Raw genomic sequence first — 17,047 nt, forward strand, 5'->3', positions numbered from 1 at the left:
AATAAATGTTTAAAGAATGATATCAAAATTTTGAGAAAAGAACTGCAGTTAATCAATTAAAACCCAGGAATAATATGTCTGCTTAATTAAGATTGGAGATCCAGTGAGGATCTTAAAATAAACTATACTTTGGATTGATTCAGATAATCTTTTATTTTTGTTTTTGTTTTCTTTAAAAGTGGTATGTCGACATCACTTCATTTCTACATTTCAGAGTTCTGTACATTTCTTAAAAGGAAATAAGCAATGCTCAATGTACAAAGTAAAAACAGAAAACTAGAAAAATCTGAATAAAATGGAGCAAGTTGCCATAGGTCATACAGTACAAATTAGTAATTAGATGTCATCTGAAGTGCAATACCACTGCTGTGATGATGAGTTAAGGAATGAAATAAAAATACTCTATTTTAAACAAACAGTATATATATATTTATATGTATATTTTTTACAGATAGTAGACCCAATGATATCTGCAGTATTGTAAAAACTTATGTACAAATAACTTTTTTTAGACATTACATATACATCAGCACCGTAGTAAAAACAAAACCAAAACAAAACCACCGTATTAAAATCTACCTCTCTATTAGTTGGTCCCAGTACTGAGCATTTGGAGGAAGCTTTTAAAAGATAATGGAGCCCCCACCCCTGTCCCACTTCCATTAGCCACCTCCAGTTTCTCATCATTGCTTATATATTTATTTCCTGTACCTTTCAGGAAAAAGGTAATTATGTTTTCTGTGTCTTCTCATTTGTTTGCTTTTTTTTGGTTTCATCTCTTTGATCCACTCAGTTTCCCCAGTGGCATCACTCCTCATTTGGGGAGTTCAGGGTCACCCTGCTGCCACGTCTTCGGAGAGGGCGCCCAGCCCCTGCCTGGGCTTCTCATTCACCAGGCACCTCTGGCCTTACATCCTGCCCCTTCCTGAGCAGATCTACAACCCGGGGTACACGGAGAGCAAGTCAAAGGCAATGTTTGCCCGCTGCCTCCTCTCCAAACCCTTCTGCCCCCAGCTTTCCATGGCAACTCGCCTTCTCAGGGCTGAGTGTGGCCAGTTCAACCCCACAGGCTCCAACTCTTCCGTAGTGAGCTGCCTGGGAGTGCACAGAAGGCAGCCAGCATCTAGGACATGGAGGGAGGAGGGGACAGGAAAAAAGCACACGCCACTCTCACTTAGGATGACACTGAAGCCACAAGGCCTCCAAAAGGGGGATTGGGAGGGGAGGCTAGGCGCCTTGTTGATTCCTTCTGACAGATTTCGCTTAGGGCTGATGTGCATCAATGACAAAGAGAACAACTGTACAGGACTTTGGAAGAGGACTACTTTGCCCATATGAAATAAACTACATCTCCTTTCTATCCAAATTTGTAAGGTGGAGCAATTGCTTTTTTAGCTCCTCCACCTCTCTGGGATTTTATATTTGTCTTTCTGATGAGTAGGGATAATGGGAAAGGTGGATTTTAGAGCATCACTCCCAGGATTTCGCCCAAAGGGAGCCTGAACCAGTGACCTCCAGGCCACTCCTCCCTGGGGATATCAGAAATATCAGATGTGGCTCACAAAAACACGACTCCCAAACATCAGAGCAGCCCTCTCGGTTCCAGGCAGATAATTCATTCAACTCTACACACGTTAGAGAAAGAAGACTCCAGTGTCGCCTTTGCATTTCAGGCATTGTTTAAGTTCTTCCTGCATTTATGTGGACTCTGCCCAAGGCTCCCTAAAGACATAAGCTTCACTTCTTGGATAGTCTGTAAGGAGAAGCAAGGGGAGGCTGGTGTGGAGGCAAGGAGGAATAAAGGCAGGGCTGGAGACAAAGGCTCCAGGCTGGCAGACACACAGGGTCCAGTAGGGGTTTCTCTGCCCTGCGGCCGCCAGAAGTAGATGTGACCCACCTGGATGTATGGGTTCTGTATCGGGCGCCATCAGGCTCCAGCCCCACCTGGAGGGACTGCCACCAGGGGCACCAGCAGAGGGAAGCCGTCCCAGGACTGCCGGATGGACCCTGCTCCAAACTCAGCCTGCTCTCCTTGTGACAGCAGAGCCTCTGCAATTCCTGAGGGTCATCATGGGGCAGGCGACAGATAGTCCTGTAGGATCTGTTGTTATCTCCTTGTGACAATCTCACTGTTCTTCGTGCCTGCCCTCCAAATTCAGTAGCATGTCTCGAAGCCTTACATCTCTCGGCACCCAGAGTTCAGTGCATTTCCAACCTGTGCACCTGGCCTGTGCAACCACCCAGCCTCTTCTGGGGGACTCTCCCTGGCTGAGGCTCTGTCTCTTTTGTATCTCCAAAGCTGCTGTCTCCCGACCTGGGGCAGGAGGGGCTGAGGATACCTCTCTTGGGTAATAGTCCCTCTCGGCTGAAGCAGCTCCTGCTGGGCCAGGCGATCACAGGGCGCGCTGGGCAGAGGGGCTCTGGCCGGCTTCATCTTCCCACATGTTCCTCCGGGTGTCTCCATCTCTTGCAGCAGGGATCTGCATGGCGTCTCATCTCGATTGCTGTGTGAAAATCAGGTGAAATGAGGCCTGGCGGGGCTGTGGATTGGCACCTGGATCTTCCACTGTCAGCCAGCTGCAGTTTTGCTCAGTTTACGTGGGTCAAAAAAACAAAAAACAAGGATGGGTCAACATCCTGTTTCTTCTTCACTTTTTAAGCTTTAACCACTCAAATTGTGGATCTTGGGGCCTCTCTTGATTAGGGGTTACCAAACAATTCATCAAGCTCCTGCATCCACTCGTCCCCTGGCCCGCCTTTGATGATGGAGTCCACAAGGTCTGCACCGTCCACAGGGAAGGAAGCCCCAGTTCCGTCGCCACTGTAATTGTATGACACGTCCTGAGGGGCATTCCGCTCATAGGCTTGGCTCTGGCTGCTTGGAGCAAAGCTGCCACTGGGTATCTGCTGCTGTGCTGGGGGCTGGCTGAACGCTGGCATGCCCGGGACTCCCTGGCTCAGGCCAGACATGACCATTGGCCTCGCCTGGCTGGTGCCTTGCTGCCCCGGGAGCGATGGCATCATCTGCCGACCCATGGCAGCTGGGTTGAGGGTCCTCACTGTGCCCGTGTTAGCATCCACGACTGACTGGCTCAGTCCCTGTGGGAAGTGCTGCTTGGTCAGTCTCGGCTGCCCAGCTTGAAGAGGGTAGCTGGCGCCATTGTTGAATGGTCCCAATTCTCCACTAGTCCTCCCAGGCATGCCCTGCAAGCTCCTCTGTTGCCAGCTTTGTGCTCCTTGCTGGACTGTTCCCATAAGGCTCTGCAGCCTTGGAGGGGCTTGGGGCCTAGGCAAGGCCTGGCCTACTGGCCCTTTCATCTGTGGATGTTGCTGGGTAATGGCTGAGTTCACCAGCATGCTCTGACCAAAGCCACTCACCATTCCAACCCCCTGCCCAGAGGCAGGTTGCCTCGGTCCCTGGGCTTGGTTATGTGTGATGCTCATGCCACTTTGGTTTGGATGCTGCAACATTTGGGTCATGCCTGTGCTCATATTGTACATTCCTGGTTGGCTGGTAGGTGTGGTGCTATAAGGGGCCAGTCCCATCTCCGACTGCGCAGCTGCGGTGGCCATCGTCCCAGGGTTCTGGGAGGGTCCTATTCCCATGATGCCTGCATTCTGTGCCATCAGCCGTGACGTTCGCATGCTCTGGAGGGCTGCTTGGCTTCTTACGGCTGCTATATCCTGGGGAGAACCTGCAGTGAAAAAGAGGACACATACCACTCACTCTTCTCCATAAGCAATATACTGCAACAAGATGTTGGAATTTTCTTTGGGAATGACAAAATTCCTTTATATGAAAGGATCTACTCTGATAATAAATCTCTAATAAAAATGATTATTTTTCTGATTATAACATGTTGATTGTGAAAATTTTGAAAGTATCAAAAAATACAGAGACAAAAATTAAAGTCACCTGAAATCCCACCATCCAGAGATGATCATTCCTATTCTTTTATTTGTATATAAATAGACACCCACAAAAATTGGAATCGTACTGTGCATGTGTTTTCGTAGCTGACTTTTCCACTAAACAGATCCTGATGTAATTCTTGTTTATACTTCAGAAGCAAATTATTTCGTACTCTTATAGGTATGACGTCATCCTCAACCAATAAGATACTATTTTCTTTGGAGGCGAGAGAAAATTCACCTCTGGGGCTAAATTAGAAAAAAATGGCTGATCACTTTGTATTTTCTATTCGTGAAGTGGAACATGGTTCAGTAGAGAATACTATCAATAAAGACCATTAAACTAATTTCCCTTAAGACTTGAGTAGGATTTGAGAGGTTAAAGGCCACTGCTTCTGCTAAGCAGCTATTTTGACAGATAGGACATTTTTTGGATCCACTCTGTGGATTTCAACATGCTCCAGATTCTCTGAATCATAACATGTCATTGCAAACTGGCCAGCTTCCTGAGCTAGAAAAAGAAATCATCCTGCTACGTGCGACTTGGCCATAAACTTTATGCATTTCTACAGCGAAGTCCATTCCTTCAAATCGGCAACAACTATTTCTCTCAGCAAATTGCTAACACAATTTTAATAACGCTGTTTAAAAGGTGGCCAGAGTGTCCATACCAAGTCATTCAACCTTAATTAGGCATTTGAGTGAGTCCTTCTTTACATGTTACCAGGAAATTTCCAAACAGCCAAGAGAATGGAAATGTCGCCAGTAGAACACCAGTCAATGTTGCAAAGGTCTAGGAGGTGCACAAAAATGGATTTTTCTATGTCCCTGCTAATGATTGAGTCTATGAGAAGAAGAAAAATAGTTTTTTTCCTGGACATTTAAAGAAGGTGCAGCATGGGAGCCAGTCAATATTCTAAGCAAATTTGATCCTACCTGGAACTGTGATGAGAAACCAGATGAGAATAGTCTAACCTTGTTAAACCTGGCACCCTGGTAGATAACTGAAGCATGTTTTTGTCTTCCTGATGTGGCTATTGATTTCTGGGCTGCAAATATGTCTCCATATTTTCTTCCTTTCTTTAAGAAAGAAAATTACTGGAATTTTGATTATGTCTCAAGTTTTTGTGGCTTGAGATCAATATCATACTGCATTGAAAAATGAAATGGTTTCTATTAGGAAACCTGAAAGATTGAGGGAAATCCCTAGAAATGTTTTCATATTTTGTTTTAAGCTTCATTATATGTAAGTGATTTTTTGAAAAATCAAAAGTTCCTAGTAAAACACTGGAAGGTAGTATATACTGCAACTTGTAATCTTGTCATGAAGTTTTGTGACCTTAACGACTAAATTTTTATTGACTGCATGGCCAATAAGATCAACTGTGGTGAAATGGGTTATTGAGTTGTTTATAAAAAAAAGTTTAAGGGAAAAATATTGCTGAGTCAGAGATTGATTGGATAGACCCAAATTATATAAACAGTCTGATGGGCTGCTAGAAATAGATGAAAGGACATCTATAATTTGGCCATTTTGGGGTATATTTATAATGGATATGGTAAAGGACTGGATTCTGTCTGGAATAATTTTGTGAATGAGAAATAGGTTCCTTTCTTTAGAGGGCAGAAATGTTACAATGCCTTTTAATAGGCAGTGATACATTAATCCAAGCCAACCTTTATTTTTATTTAGTGTAAATGACTGCACTATCTTGATGTAATTCTTATTTTTAAAAGGCATTTTAAAATCAGCAATCACCACATTCTTTTTCACCTAAGAGAAATAAAAAGATTTTTATTAATCTAGTTTTATGCCTTCCGCGATTTTAAATATACAAAGGAAAAAAATTCAGATGTGTCCAAGGAATTAACTTGTCTTTATGTGATTACTACATGTGTTAAACAACAGATTATGTTTTCTTTTTCTTTTTTTGGTCTAAAACAGATATTATTGTGAGACACTGTAATCTAATTTTCTTGTCTGCTGGTTAACATCACAATGTCCAAGAAAATCTTGTATATTCAAATAGAGATGATAGTATCCAACTTTTTCCTAAAAAAGTCTATGTTCTATTTTCACTCACAAGAAGCCTGTATTTGTGAAAAAAGTAAGTATTTCCCCATAGTCATGTAACATTGCCCAGAGATCCAGAACCTAATGAGGGAAAGACAGTCATTAAGACCTTTGAAATGTATAATGGTGAGAGTATGGGATAGGTTCTCATGCAAGTTATACCTAACAAAACTTCTCTCCAAGAAAGATATTTCTTATTTTTCAGTTTGCTATTTTCCCAGATGCATAACATCATGCTATCTAGGGTGTCTGTAAACACATGAAAATACCGAAGATAGTAAAACAAATTATATATCTCAAACCAATCAGTTCAAGGACCCTAAAATGTCACACTGGCTTTATTGATAGTATTCTCTACTGAACCATGTTCCACATCACGAATAGAAAATGCAAAGTGATCAGCCATTTCTTTCTAATTTAGCCCCAAAGGTGAATTCTCTCTCACCTCCAAAGAAAATAGTATCTTATTGGTTGAGGATGATATCATATCTATATGAGTGCGAAATAATTTGCTGCTGAAGTATAAACAAGAATTACATCAGGATCTGTTAAGTGGAAAAGTCAGCTACAAAAACCCATGTACAGTACAGTCCCAATTTTTGTGGGTGTCTATTTATATAGAAACAAAAGAATAGGATTGATCATCTCCGGATGGTGGGATTTCAGGTGACCTTAATTTTTGTCTCTGTGGTTTTTTTTGTTTCTTTTTTCTGAGACACAGTTTTGCTCTTGTTGCCCAGGCTGGAGTGCAATGGCATGATCTTGGCTCACCACAACCTCTGCCCCCTGAGTTCAAGCAATTCTCCTGCCCCAGCCTCCAGAGTAGCTGGGATTACAGGCATGTGCCACTACGCCTGGCTAATTTTTTGTATTTTTAGTAGAGATGGAGTTTCTCCATGTTGGTCAGGCTGGTCTCGAACTCCCGACCTCAGGTGAACTGCCCGCCTCGGCCTCCCAAAGTGCTGGGATTACAGGAGTGAGCCACTGCACCTGCCTGGAATAGAAGTTTTGAACTGTACCCAAAACATTCAGAATAGCTCATATGTGTCTATGTTCTGTAACACAGGGCAATTATTAAATTGTGGTGGCTGCCTTTTCCCCCACAAATAATACGTGAGTTATGAACCTGGAAAACTCAAGAGACATTATGCTGGGTTTATCAGCTTTTATGTTTTTAATTAGTTCATTATATAATGCAGCAGCTCTCAAGCGTGGTTCCCTAGCCAGCAAAATCAGTGACTCCTGGGAACTTGTAAAAAATGCAGATTCTCAAGCCCCGCTTCAGATTTATTGAATCAGAAACACTGTGTATGTTTTAACAAGCTCCGTTGGTGCTTTCAGTGCAGGCTAAAGTTTGAGAACTACAGATACAAAGGAGGGCTCTGTATCTGCAACAACAACTATGTAATGATGACTAGTCCCCACTCTTCCGAAGCTACCCATGGCAAAATTAGAAACATAATTCTTCAAAAACCACTGGCACTGATTTAGTGCACAGAACACATGTGGATAACTCAATTCCTTTTGTCCTTCCCTGTGTCAAGGCCAAATGTGTCAAGGCCAAAGGATCTAATGTGATATAAGCATCCCAGAGGTGGAAGGGAGTGGTAGCTACTCGAGACTCAGTATTTTTACAGGTGATCTTCAATGTGCTCTGTCAGTAAATATCAGTGGCTTTCAGACTGTAAACTACAGCTCACAGTTCATGATCCAGGATATATACATGTGGGTTTAAAACAGAAAGAAAAGTTTCTGATATGCTCTGGTAATTTCTGTTGTATTTCATTTTAAAAATGTTGGTTGTGACCCACTAAGTTGTTTCCAATAACCTTGTGTGTTGCAATCTGAAGAGTTAAAAATGCTACCTTAGATCAGAAAATTTTCACCCAGTCTATTGATAAAGTTCAGGGATACTTGTGAAATTATATAAAAGTTTGTATATATTTACATATTATATGTTTCTGTGCAAGAGACTTCATAGCTTTTTGCAGACTCTTAAAGGAATAGGTAACTTTTGAGAAGCTAGGACACATTGATCTAGATCCCACAAAATGAGCAGAGGAAGGGATTAGGATTTCTGCTGCTAGGTGACCCCTGTAGCCCCCCGAAAACTCCTGTGGATAAGATTAGGAAGGCTCCTTAGGCTATTTTCTTCACCCCATATAAGACCCTCAAAGGTCTTTTTTTTTTTTTTTTTTTGAGACAGAGTCTCGCTCTGTTGCCCAGGCTGGAGTACAGTGGTGCGATCTCAGCTCACTGCAACCTCCACCTCCCGGGTTCAAGCGATTCTTGTGCCTCAACCTCCTAAGTAACTGAGATTACAGGCATGCACCACCACTCCTGGCTAATTTTTTGCATTTTTAGTAGAGACGGGGTTTTGCTATGTTGGCCAGGCTGGTCTTGAACTCCTGGCCTCAAGTGATCTGTCCACCTCAGCCTCCCAAAGTGCTAGGATTATAGGTGTGAGCCACCGCACCCGGCCAAGGGCTCTCTCTATTAGAGATGGAGGGGTTTGATATTTGAGTGGGCCTTCCACATTTATAAAGGAGTGCCAACACTGACATACAGTGCACCCACTGCTACTAGGTCATGATTGAGGATTCCCGCAAATGGCTACAGGATCAGTTCAATCAGCCTCAAGGCCCTATTTGTCTTCTACATTCAAAAGAGACTAGTGGTTGTTGCAAGCCAGATTCTTCCACTTCAGCTTTAGAGGTAAGGGCTTTGGTCAGGTGACCTGCTGGGATAAGCAAAAAAGATGTGGCACAAGATTTTTGCCCCTGTAGTCACTAAGATGACGATCTAAACATAAACAAAGTTGATATGGAGCCAACAGGCACCGGTATATCTTTACTGGTTGTTAAACTATTACAATACCATGTACCTTTGGTAAAGAACAGCTGTTCTAGTCTCAGCTCCGACAGCTACCCTGACCCTTCCCTGTGCCTTCTAGAAACTCTGTGACTCAGTGACCAAAAGGTTAATGCCTGGCACAACAGGAGGCCTCTAGGAATCCATTCTGATTGGTTAGTACTCTTAACCTACCAGTAGTTACATATTTTAAGTATTTCCTGGACACAAATACAGCCAGTAAGGCAATGCCTCTGGCTACACATTCACTTACGCTTCACCACTGGAAGGTATAAAATGAGAGAGGTTGCACTGGCCTCACCTTGAAACTGATTGACCTGCTGCACTGGGTATGGACTCCGCTGTGGCTGGAGGTGCTGCCGGGGTAGATGTGATTGCTGCAACTGCTAGAACAACAGAACACAAGAGGGGTGGAGAGGTGAGATAGGGAGCAAGCACACAATTCAATATCCCAGCAGTTCCGAGGAAGGTAGTGTTTTCCCCAAAACTAAACTTTGTGTTGAAGAATCATATGCATACAGGCAAGTGCACAAAGTCTAAGGATAGAATCAGGTAGGTTTTCACAAAACGAACACACTCAAGGCCACCAGCCCCCACATCAAGAAACAGAATGCTGCCAGGAGCCCCTCTCGTGCCCCTTCCAGTCATCACTCTCCCTTGACCCATGGGCATCACTGTCCTAACTTTTAACAACATAGAGCAGTTATGTCTGCTTTTGTACTTTGCAGAAAAGGATTCACATGATGCTGATTTTGTGTCTGGCTTCTTGCATTCACCACTGTATTTGTGAGATTCATCCACGTGGATGTGAATTCTTGTTGCTTGTTCATTCTCACTGTTGGATAGTATTCCATCATATGAATATACCATAATTTATTTACCCATTCTACTAGTGATGTCACCTTTGGTGTTTCTAGTTTTTGTGTTTCAAATGTGACTGCTATGAACATTCCTGTACATGCCTTTGGTGAACATCTGTATGTATTTCTGATGTGTGGACTTGCTGGCTCATGAAGAATGCGTGCTGAGGGAAGGGGTTTTGACGTGGACTGCTCAACATCAGCCTGCATGCTTTCCTTAGCGCTGTGGGGACTGAGTTGAAAGGGACAAGCAACTGCTTTTTAATGACCTAAGTGGATGCTTTGGGCATAGGAAGATGAGATCCTCAGGAGTTATACAAAAAAGGCTAATCTTATTCCCATGAAGCCACACTGCCTGTAAAATACATCTCTACATGTAAACTATTCAGCATTTACTGCTTTGAGGAAACCATGTGGGATTCCACATACACCAGCGAACCAGGAGGCCTGCATTTTAGTCTTTCTTCTTCCACTCACGGGGACGCTGCACTGCTAGTGTTGCTACCAATATACTGGGAAGGCTATTATCATTATCGTGCTGTATGTGCAAAGGGAAAGAAAATAAGAGTGATGTAAAAAGAGCAGAGAAAGAGGTTTTAGTTCTAGGTCTGCCGTCAAGTAGCTTGCATGACCTTGGGGATGTTGTTTAACCTGCTCCCTGCAGCTGCTGAATATTCATTAAGTACCTTTCATCTGCAAGGGCTATAAAGAATATACAACAAGGTCCCTGTTCTTTAGAGTGTTCATTATAAAAATAACACACACTGACCACCTCTTAACGCCTGTGTTTATTTCAATTTTTTCTCTTGTGTTTGTTCCTGGGCTGCTCTATAATTTTCTTTTCTTTTTCTCTTTCTCTACAAGGCCAGCCAGTATTCTGGCAACCAAAGAAAAAAGCAGCCTCTGACTTGTTGACCCCATCCCGTGGTGCCTACCATAATGTTCTACAGAAAACTGTTGAAATTAATTGATTGTGTAGACCATTAAAGTGTAGACAAGAAACCACACAAATCTTTTAGGCAGCAATAGAAGGGCGTTATTGCGAGTAAGCTGAGCATTTAACAGCTTCTCCTCAGTCAAACTTCCCATATAATATAAGAATTTAACTGTCCCACTTACGACTAGAAATGAGCCCCTGGCAGCCTGTGGGGGACTGAGGGTGTATCCTGGAGTCAGGAATCAGGAGTCCTCAGTTCCATCCTGGCTCTGTCTCTCTCTAGCTCTGTGATCTCATATAAATCACATAAGCTCAGTTTCCTCACATAACCTCAGTTCCTCATTTGTAAAATGATGGGACTTCATCTAAGTTCTGTCTAACCTTTGTGAATGGATGAGAGGTGATGTGCTTTGAACTTTTTGAGAATACGGCATTAAATGTGAATTCATGCCTACTTTCAACCTGCTCTGCTCTGATTGCCAAGTCTACTGAGAATCATTTTAAAGTTTCCCAAAATATGTAAGATCCCAAATCCTTCTGTTTTCCCTCACATGTCCTTTCAGGAAACCGAAAATCTGCTTCCAAAATCCAAAGTGTGAGGACACTTTCAATGCTGCAGCAACCAAGATTGGTGTTGATCTGGCAGTATACACTCTCAAAACAAAAAACTGAGAGCTGGCCGGGTGCCATGGCTCACACCTGTAACCACAGCACTTTGGGAGGCCAAGGCAGGTAGATTGCTTGAGCCCAGGAGTTCGAGACCAGCCTGGCCAACATGGTGAAACCCCATCTCTACTAAAAATACAAAAATTAGCCAGGCGTGATGGTGTTTGCCTGTGGTCCCAGCTACTCTGGAGGCTGAGGTGGGAAGATTGCTTGAGCTCGTGAGGCAGAGGCTGTAGTGAGCCGAGATCACGCCACTGCACTCCAGCCTGGGTGACAAAGTGAGACCCTGTCTCAAAAAAAAAAAAAAAAGTTGAGTACTTACTCCTTGTAGACCTGCACTTGGACAACCTGCACTAAATCTGCACTCTCTTCAGGTACAGGCAAGACGCTCCACTGACCTGGCTGGGCCATGTGGCTGCAGCTCTCACATGACATTCGCTGACACCAGGGCCACGTGACAAGCCCCCACATACATGTGTGCAGCACATACAGCTTCCAAAACATTTTACACACATGATCTTATGTGATCCTTAAAGCAGCTACATGAGGTAGGCTGGGAAATTATTAAATCCTAATCTGGCAGATGAAGAGGGAAGTTAGTGGTTTTTCCAAAATCACATCACATGCAAAAGAATGGACAAATCCTGGCCCTGAGGAAAGTGATCCTCCCCTCATCCCTCATCATCTTTTGGTACACACAGTTGCTACAGAATGATCCGCAGGTCACGGCTTCCCATTTCCCTTGTCTTTCCCAAGAAGACCCAGCTCTCTCCATGCTCTGGATTCTGAGGGGTCTCCCCTGACCTCTCACCTCCTTGTCTGGGGACATCATCTTGACGTGTCTCTTCTCACACTCTTCCCACGCCCTGTGCTCCCCAGGGTCAGGCTGGCCTCACCATGTGGGAACACCCTTGGGCTGCACAGCTGAGCTCTGCCTGCTTGCCCTGGGCCTTCTTTGTGTCTTTGGTCACAGCACACATATCAAAAGCCATCACTCAAAACATCAGGCACACCTGAGATTTCCTGGGATTGGCTGAGGAGAGGATTTACAGAGCCCAGCTGCCCTCGGCAGCTCCATTTATCACTGCCTGAGAGAGATTAGCATGGCTCCTTGTCGCACACCTTATGTAGGTGAGAGGGATAGAGGTTTGTTTGTACAATAGCTGCCAGGCGGCTGACTGACCTTGGTAAAAAGGGAGATAATTACACAGCTGTTCAAGAACAAAAGCAAAAAAAAAAAAAAAAAAAAAAAAAAGGGAACAAGTGAACTGTGCTCAGCAGTATAATTTTTCTCTTTGGGGGATGCCTGGTGTTACTCTGAACTGCTGTTCTTGGTTAATAGGGACCTCAATGGGCCTGTGTCCTACACAGGATACGCGGTAGTGGATGCTTAGTAAATTTGCAAAATTCTGGCAGGGCGTGGTGGCTCACATCTGTAATCCTAGCACTTTGGGAGGCTGAGATGGGAGGATTGCTTGAGGCCAGGAGTTCGAGACCAGCCTGGTCAACGTAGTGAGACCCCCGTCTCTATTTCTTTAAGAAAAAATTTACAAAATTCTGACCCTATCAGGAACATTCTAGAAGGATAACTGTGAGGCAGACCTATGTTGGGCCTTCAGCTTTATATGACAACCTCACACCTCCGATAAGAAAGAGCCTGCTGTGCAAGATTCTCTGTGCAGACCCCCACAGAAGCCGCCTGGGGATCTCTTGTGGACAGCCTCAGGCCTTTCCCTAGGATAATGCTAAGTCAGGTATGGGCATCTCTAAAAACAAAACAAATTGAAACCTACAGGAGCAGTCTGCAGGGAAGGCTTTCTCTCAAAGCTGAGGAATTATAGGGCGAGGGTAGACAAAGATGCCTAAGGTAAAGCTGTATTTGTGTTAGGCTTTCCTTTAACTCACAGATTTCCTGAGCTGTTTTAAGAGCTGTGGGGAGTTTTCTTAAGTTTGCACCCTGTGTGTGACCCAGACTTCAGGTTTCCAGGTAGTTCTACAGGCCTTATTGTTCTGCTATTGTTCCCGATCCATTGTTCACTACCCATTCTATAGAATTCTCCTCAATTCCTCCTCCTGTCAATTTCCTCTAAGAAACAGAGTTCTCTGAATTATTATTTTTTTCTTCAAGCTAGAAATATTACGGCTTATGGAGCATGTGAGACAGTCCCCGCCATGTGCTGATTACACAGACCCCTGTACCAGAAATCAGAAGGAAAGGAGTCAGACTTGAATCAAAGAAATGTCTCTGGCACACAGGCCTTCAAATTGATGGCTGGAGCCTGTCTTTTAAGAACAAATTAATTCATTATAGGAAAAACCCTAACTAACTGAAAGGTCTAAATTCTTCAGGTTCTCTTGTGATCCTGGGAAATGCTAGACCGTGAGCATTTTGACAGAGGATGTGAACTGCCACTTCCTCACAGACAGCAGGCAGGTGCTGAATAAGTGCTTGCTGAATGAATGAATCACGCCAAGGGGCATGTTACCTGTTCCGCCAAAATCTGCTGCTGCTGCTGCTGCTGCTGCTGCCTTTGCTCCCTCAGGAACTGTTGCTTCTGCTGCTCCATCAACTGGGCCCGCTGATCAATGAGCATCTGCTTCATGATGGCTGCTTGGGGCTGGCTGCCCAGGAAGCCGGGGCCTGCGGGACTGGCTCCTGAGACCATGCCACCTGAGCCTGGGGGCACGGAGGACTGCATGGGGCCTGTGGTTCGGGGAAGTCCAACTGGATGCTGCTCCTGGGAAGACGAGAGAAAGAGATGCGGGGATTCCCCATAGAGACCCACTGCTGTTTGAAGGGAAGCCCCTGGAAAAAGGGAACGGGGCAGAAGTCCCAGCTTATGGACTGGAAGGTTTTTGAGTGGCACGCATTGCATTTCCATAAAAGGAGCTTCAAACCCGACCTTACCTGAGTAGAATAAGAGAGGCCACAAGGGACAGTAAGAGAGCATGGATCTGGGAAGTCCAAGCCAAGTCCAGTCTGTTTTGGATGGGACTGACTACTGCATATGGACTGGATTTTCAACTAACATCCTGTGTTCCTCCAAGGAAAGGGAATAAGCCCTCAGGCTGAGCTCACCTAAAGTCTGGAACACGAGAGACATCCTGACCTCACCTGTTAATCCTTATTTCTTACTGTCTACTTGGCCAAAATGGACGTCTTCTTTGCAAGTAGGAGGGACATTTGCAGAAAACTGCAGGAATTTGTTCATCAACAGATCTGATATTTGATGGAATTCTAACGAGTTACAACATTTGAGAGCTTAGATATATGTCAAAAAGAAAAATCCTCCTGGCCAGAGTTGTTGATGGTGAGAACTGGGAATGTTTTACACTGACCGAAGCTATGTAATCTCCTAATATTTTTAAAAATAGAATTGAGTCGGCCGGGCGCGGTGGCTCACGCCTGTAATCCCAGTACTTTGGGAGGCCCAGTACTTTGGGTGGATTACAAGGTCAGTTCGAGACCAGCTTGGCCAAGATGGTGAAACCCTGTCTCTACCAAAAAAAAAAAAAAAAAAAATTAGCCGGACATGGTGGTGGGCGCCTGTAATCCTAGCTACTTGGGAAGCTAAGGCAGAGAATTGCTTGAATCTGGGAGGCGGAGGTTGCAGTGAGCCGAGATCGCGCCACTGCCCTCCAGCCTGGGCAACAGAGTGAGACTCTTTCTCAAAAAAAAAAAAAAGAATTGAGTCTTCTATGTCTGGGATAATTTAAACATGGGGTGTTAGATTGGGTCTCTTGATTCTATAATTATATGTCAGCCAGTCGAATGATGGCAACTTTTAAGGACTGGTCCTTAGGGAAGAGGAGGTCAAGTCATCACACAGCCCAGGTGACCACATGGAGAATGTGCTCAAAGGCAAAGTTTATGCTCTGAGCTGGACAGTGTAGACTATTAGGGGAAAACAGTGAATGGGAAGAATAGGTGTGTGGCCCAGATTCAATGTCTAGACACTTCCTTTCCTATTTTTTCTACCAAGACTACCTAGTAGTGGCAAGTATGGTCTGAACATTCTGCAGAAATTCCTTCTACCTCATTAAAGTTTCAAGTAATTAATGTGAACATGGAGGAGTTGACACAGATTAAATGGGCACACATATAAGGACATTCACAGTCATTTTGTGAAGCACTATTATGAGACCTAAATAGCAAGAAGCAAATGTGAATAACTCTATCATTTAAAAATGTTTAAATCCAAATTGGATTTTAATATTTTTCTTCTTTTTACTTTATTGCCTTTCCAATGCAGATAACGTTAAACATATTGGCAGTTTTTTCTCAAAGCAAATAGGTGAAGTTTCTCTCTGTCTCTCCTAGAGAGATCGTCCTGGATTTGATTCCCTATGGCTTGGGCTTGTGTTCCTCCCTTCCTTCTGTGGTGTGCTGTAGAACCATGCAGGCTTCCCTCTCTACTATGACTGACCTCAACTGCATCTTCAGTTGCTCTTCTTCCCTCCAAACAAAACAAAATAGCAAAACAAACAAAAGCCAAACCAAACCAAACCAAAACGCTACTCCTCTTACCCTAGAAACAATCACCCAAGAAGCTCTGGTTTGTTCGTGCAGTAGCCTGGGTCACACAATCAATGAATGGAAGACACAGAACTAGCAGAACTAGAATGCTATTTTTTTTTTTGTAACAGATAGCTTGTCTTTACTTTTTAAAAAATTTTAAATTTTTAAAAAATTTTTCCATAAGTTATCGGGGTACAGGTAGTATTTGGTTACATGAGTAAGCAGAACACTAATTTTGATTCTCAATTCAGTATTCCTACTAGCTCAGGCCTCTCCCACGCAGTGTCTTTATGGTGTTAAGTGTGCACCTAAGAACAGCCTGTAGACCTATATAGTGTGTCTCTCATAAGTGTACTGCGTTCTATTTTTTATGTGTAAATGCTGTAGCTGAAATTAATAAAACATTTTGCCTTTGTGTATTTTCTCTATAAATACACAAAGACAGCTAGGAAATATTTTTGATGTTAATAAAAAGATCTTATACTAAAAAATGCCAGGAACATTTGTGCTACCAAAAAGTTTACTTCAGGACTAACCCTTGCAGGGGCCTAGATATTTCAGGGTCTTCCCTTTTCCCGCAAATATTTGCTACCTGTTTTCCAAGCCCTTCCTTCCAGTGAAATAAAGCTGTTTCTTGGCACCTTTAGGGACAAATGGCTGATTGGCTTTACACTTTAACAAGTGAATTCACGCTGACATATAAACAGCTAATCAGCAAAAATGCAGATATGTAGTTTGTTTTTTCTGTCTCAGTATATTTGATACTTTCCAGTTTTGATAAGGAGGAGAGAGTTGGAAAGAAAATGAGGCCCAAGGGAAGATAAAGTTTTCTTCAGCTTGATTTTTTGAGAGGGTTGGTCTGGGATGGCCCTGTTTATCTTTGTGCACTTTGAGATATGCTTGTCCTGTGTGACCAGCCCGCACAGCTGGGGAAGTGGTAAGGAGTGAAGAAGTGTTGCTTTCCCAGCCTCCTCTCCACTGGGAAAAGAAAGAGAGAGGCAGATGGGGTGACGACGATACATCAAACCACTTTTTGCCCGTGTCTTCCTGGGCCAAGAAGAAATACTTCAAAAGCACAGTGTGAAAAAAAAAAACCCTCCCAAAGGGATAGGATTATATATTTCCCTAAATAATTCCCTCCCAGAGGTTTTGCCTTCAGGCTTCTCACTGAAGACCTACAGGCAGGAAGGGCTGTATGTATTATTTTA

General features: G+C 43.7%; 1 protein-coding gene across 4 annotated transcripts in view; it reads right to left on the reverse strand.

The window, feature by feature from the left end:
- Positions 1–134: 134 nt before the first annotated feature.
- Positions 135–17,047, reverse strand: part of MAML3 (mastermind like transcriptional coactivator 3) — a 434,383-nt gene continuing 417,470 nt past the window's right edge. For 3 of the 4 annotated variants that reach the window (XM_054484341.2, XM_054484343.2, XM_054484344.2), the window contains exons 3-5: positions 13,807–14,058; positions 9,159–9,243; positions 135–3,695 (exon numbers count right to left, since the gene is read on the reverse strand). In XM_054484341.2, coding sequence (XP_054340316.1) covers positions 2,701–3,695; positions 9,159–9,243; positions 13,807–14,058 — 1,332 coding nt within the window. In that variant the 3' untranslated portion in view covers positions 135–2,700. The remainder of the gene's footprint in view (positions 3,696–9,158; positions 9,244–13,806; positions 14,059–17,047) is intronic. The other variant, XM_054484342.2, reaches the window with a different exon arrangement.

This window comes from Pongo pygmaeus, chromosome 3, assembly GCF_028885625.2.
Source record: "Pongo pygmaeus isolate AG05252 chromosome 3, NHGRI_mPonPyg2-v2.0_pri, whole genome shotgun sequence".
Taxonomy (NCBI): Eukaryota; Metazoa; Chordata; class Mammalia; order Primates; family Hominidae; genus Pongo; species Pongo pygmaeus.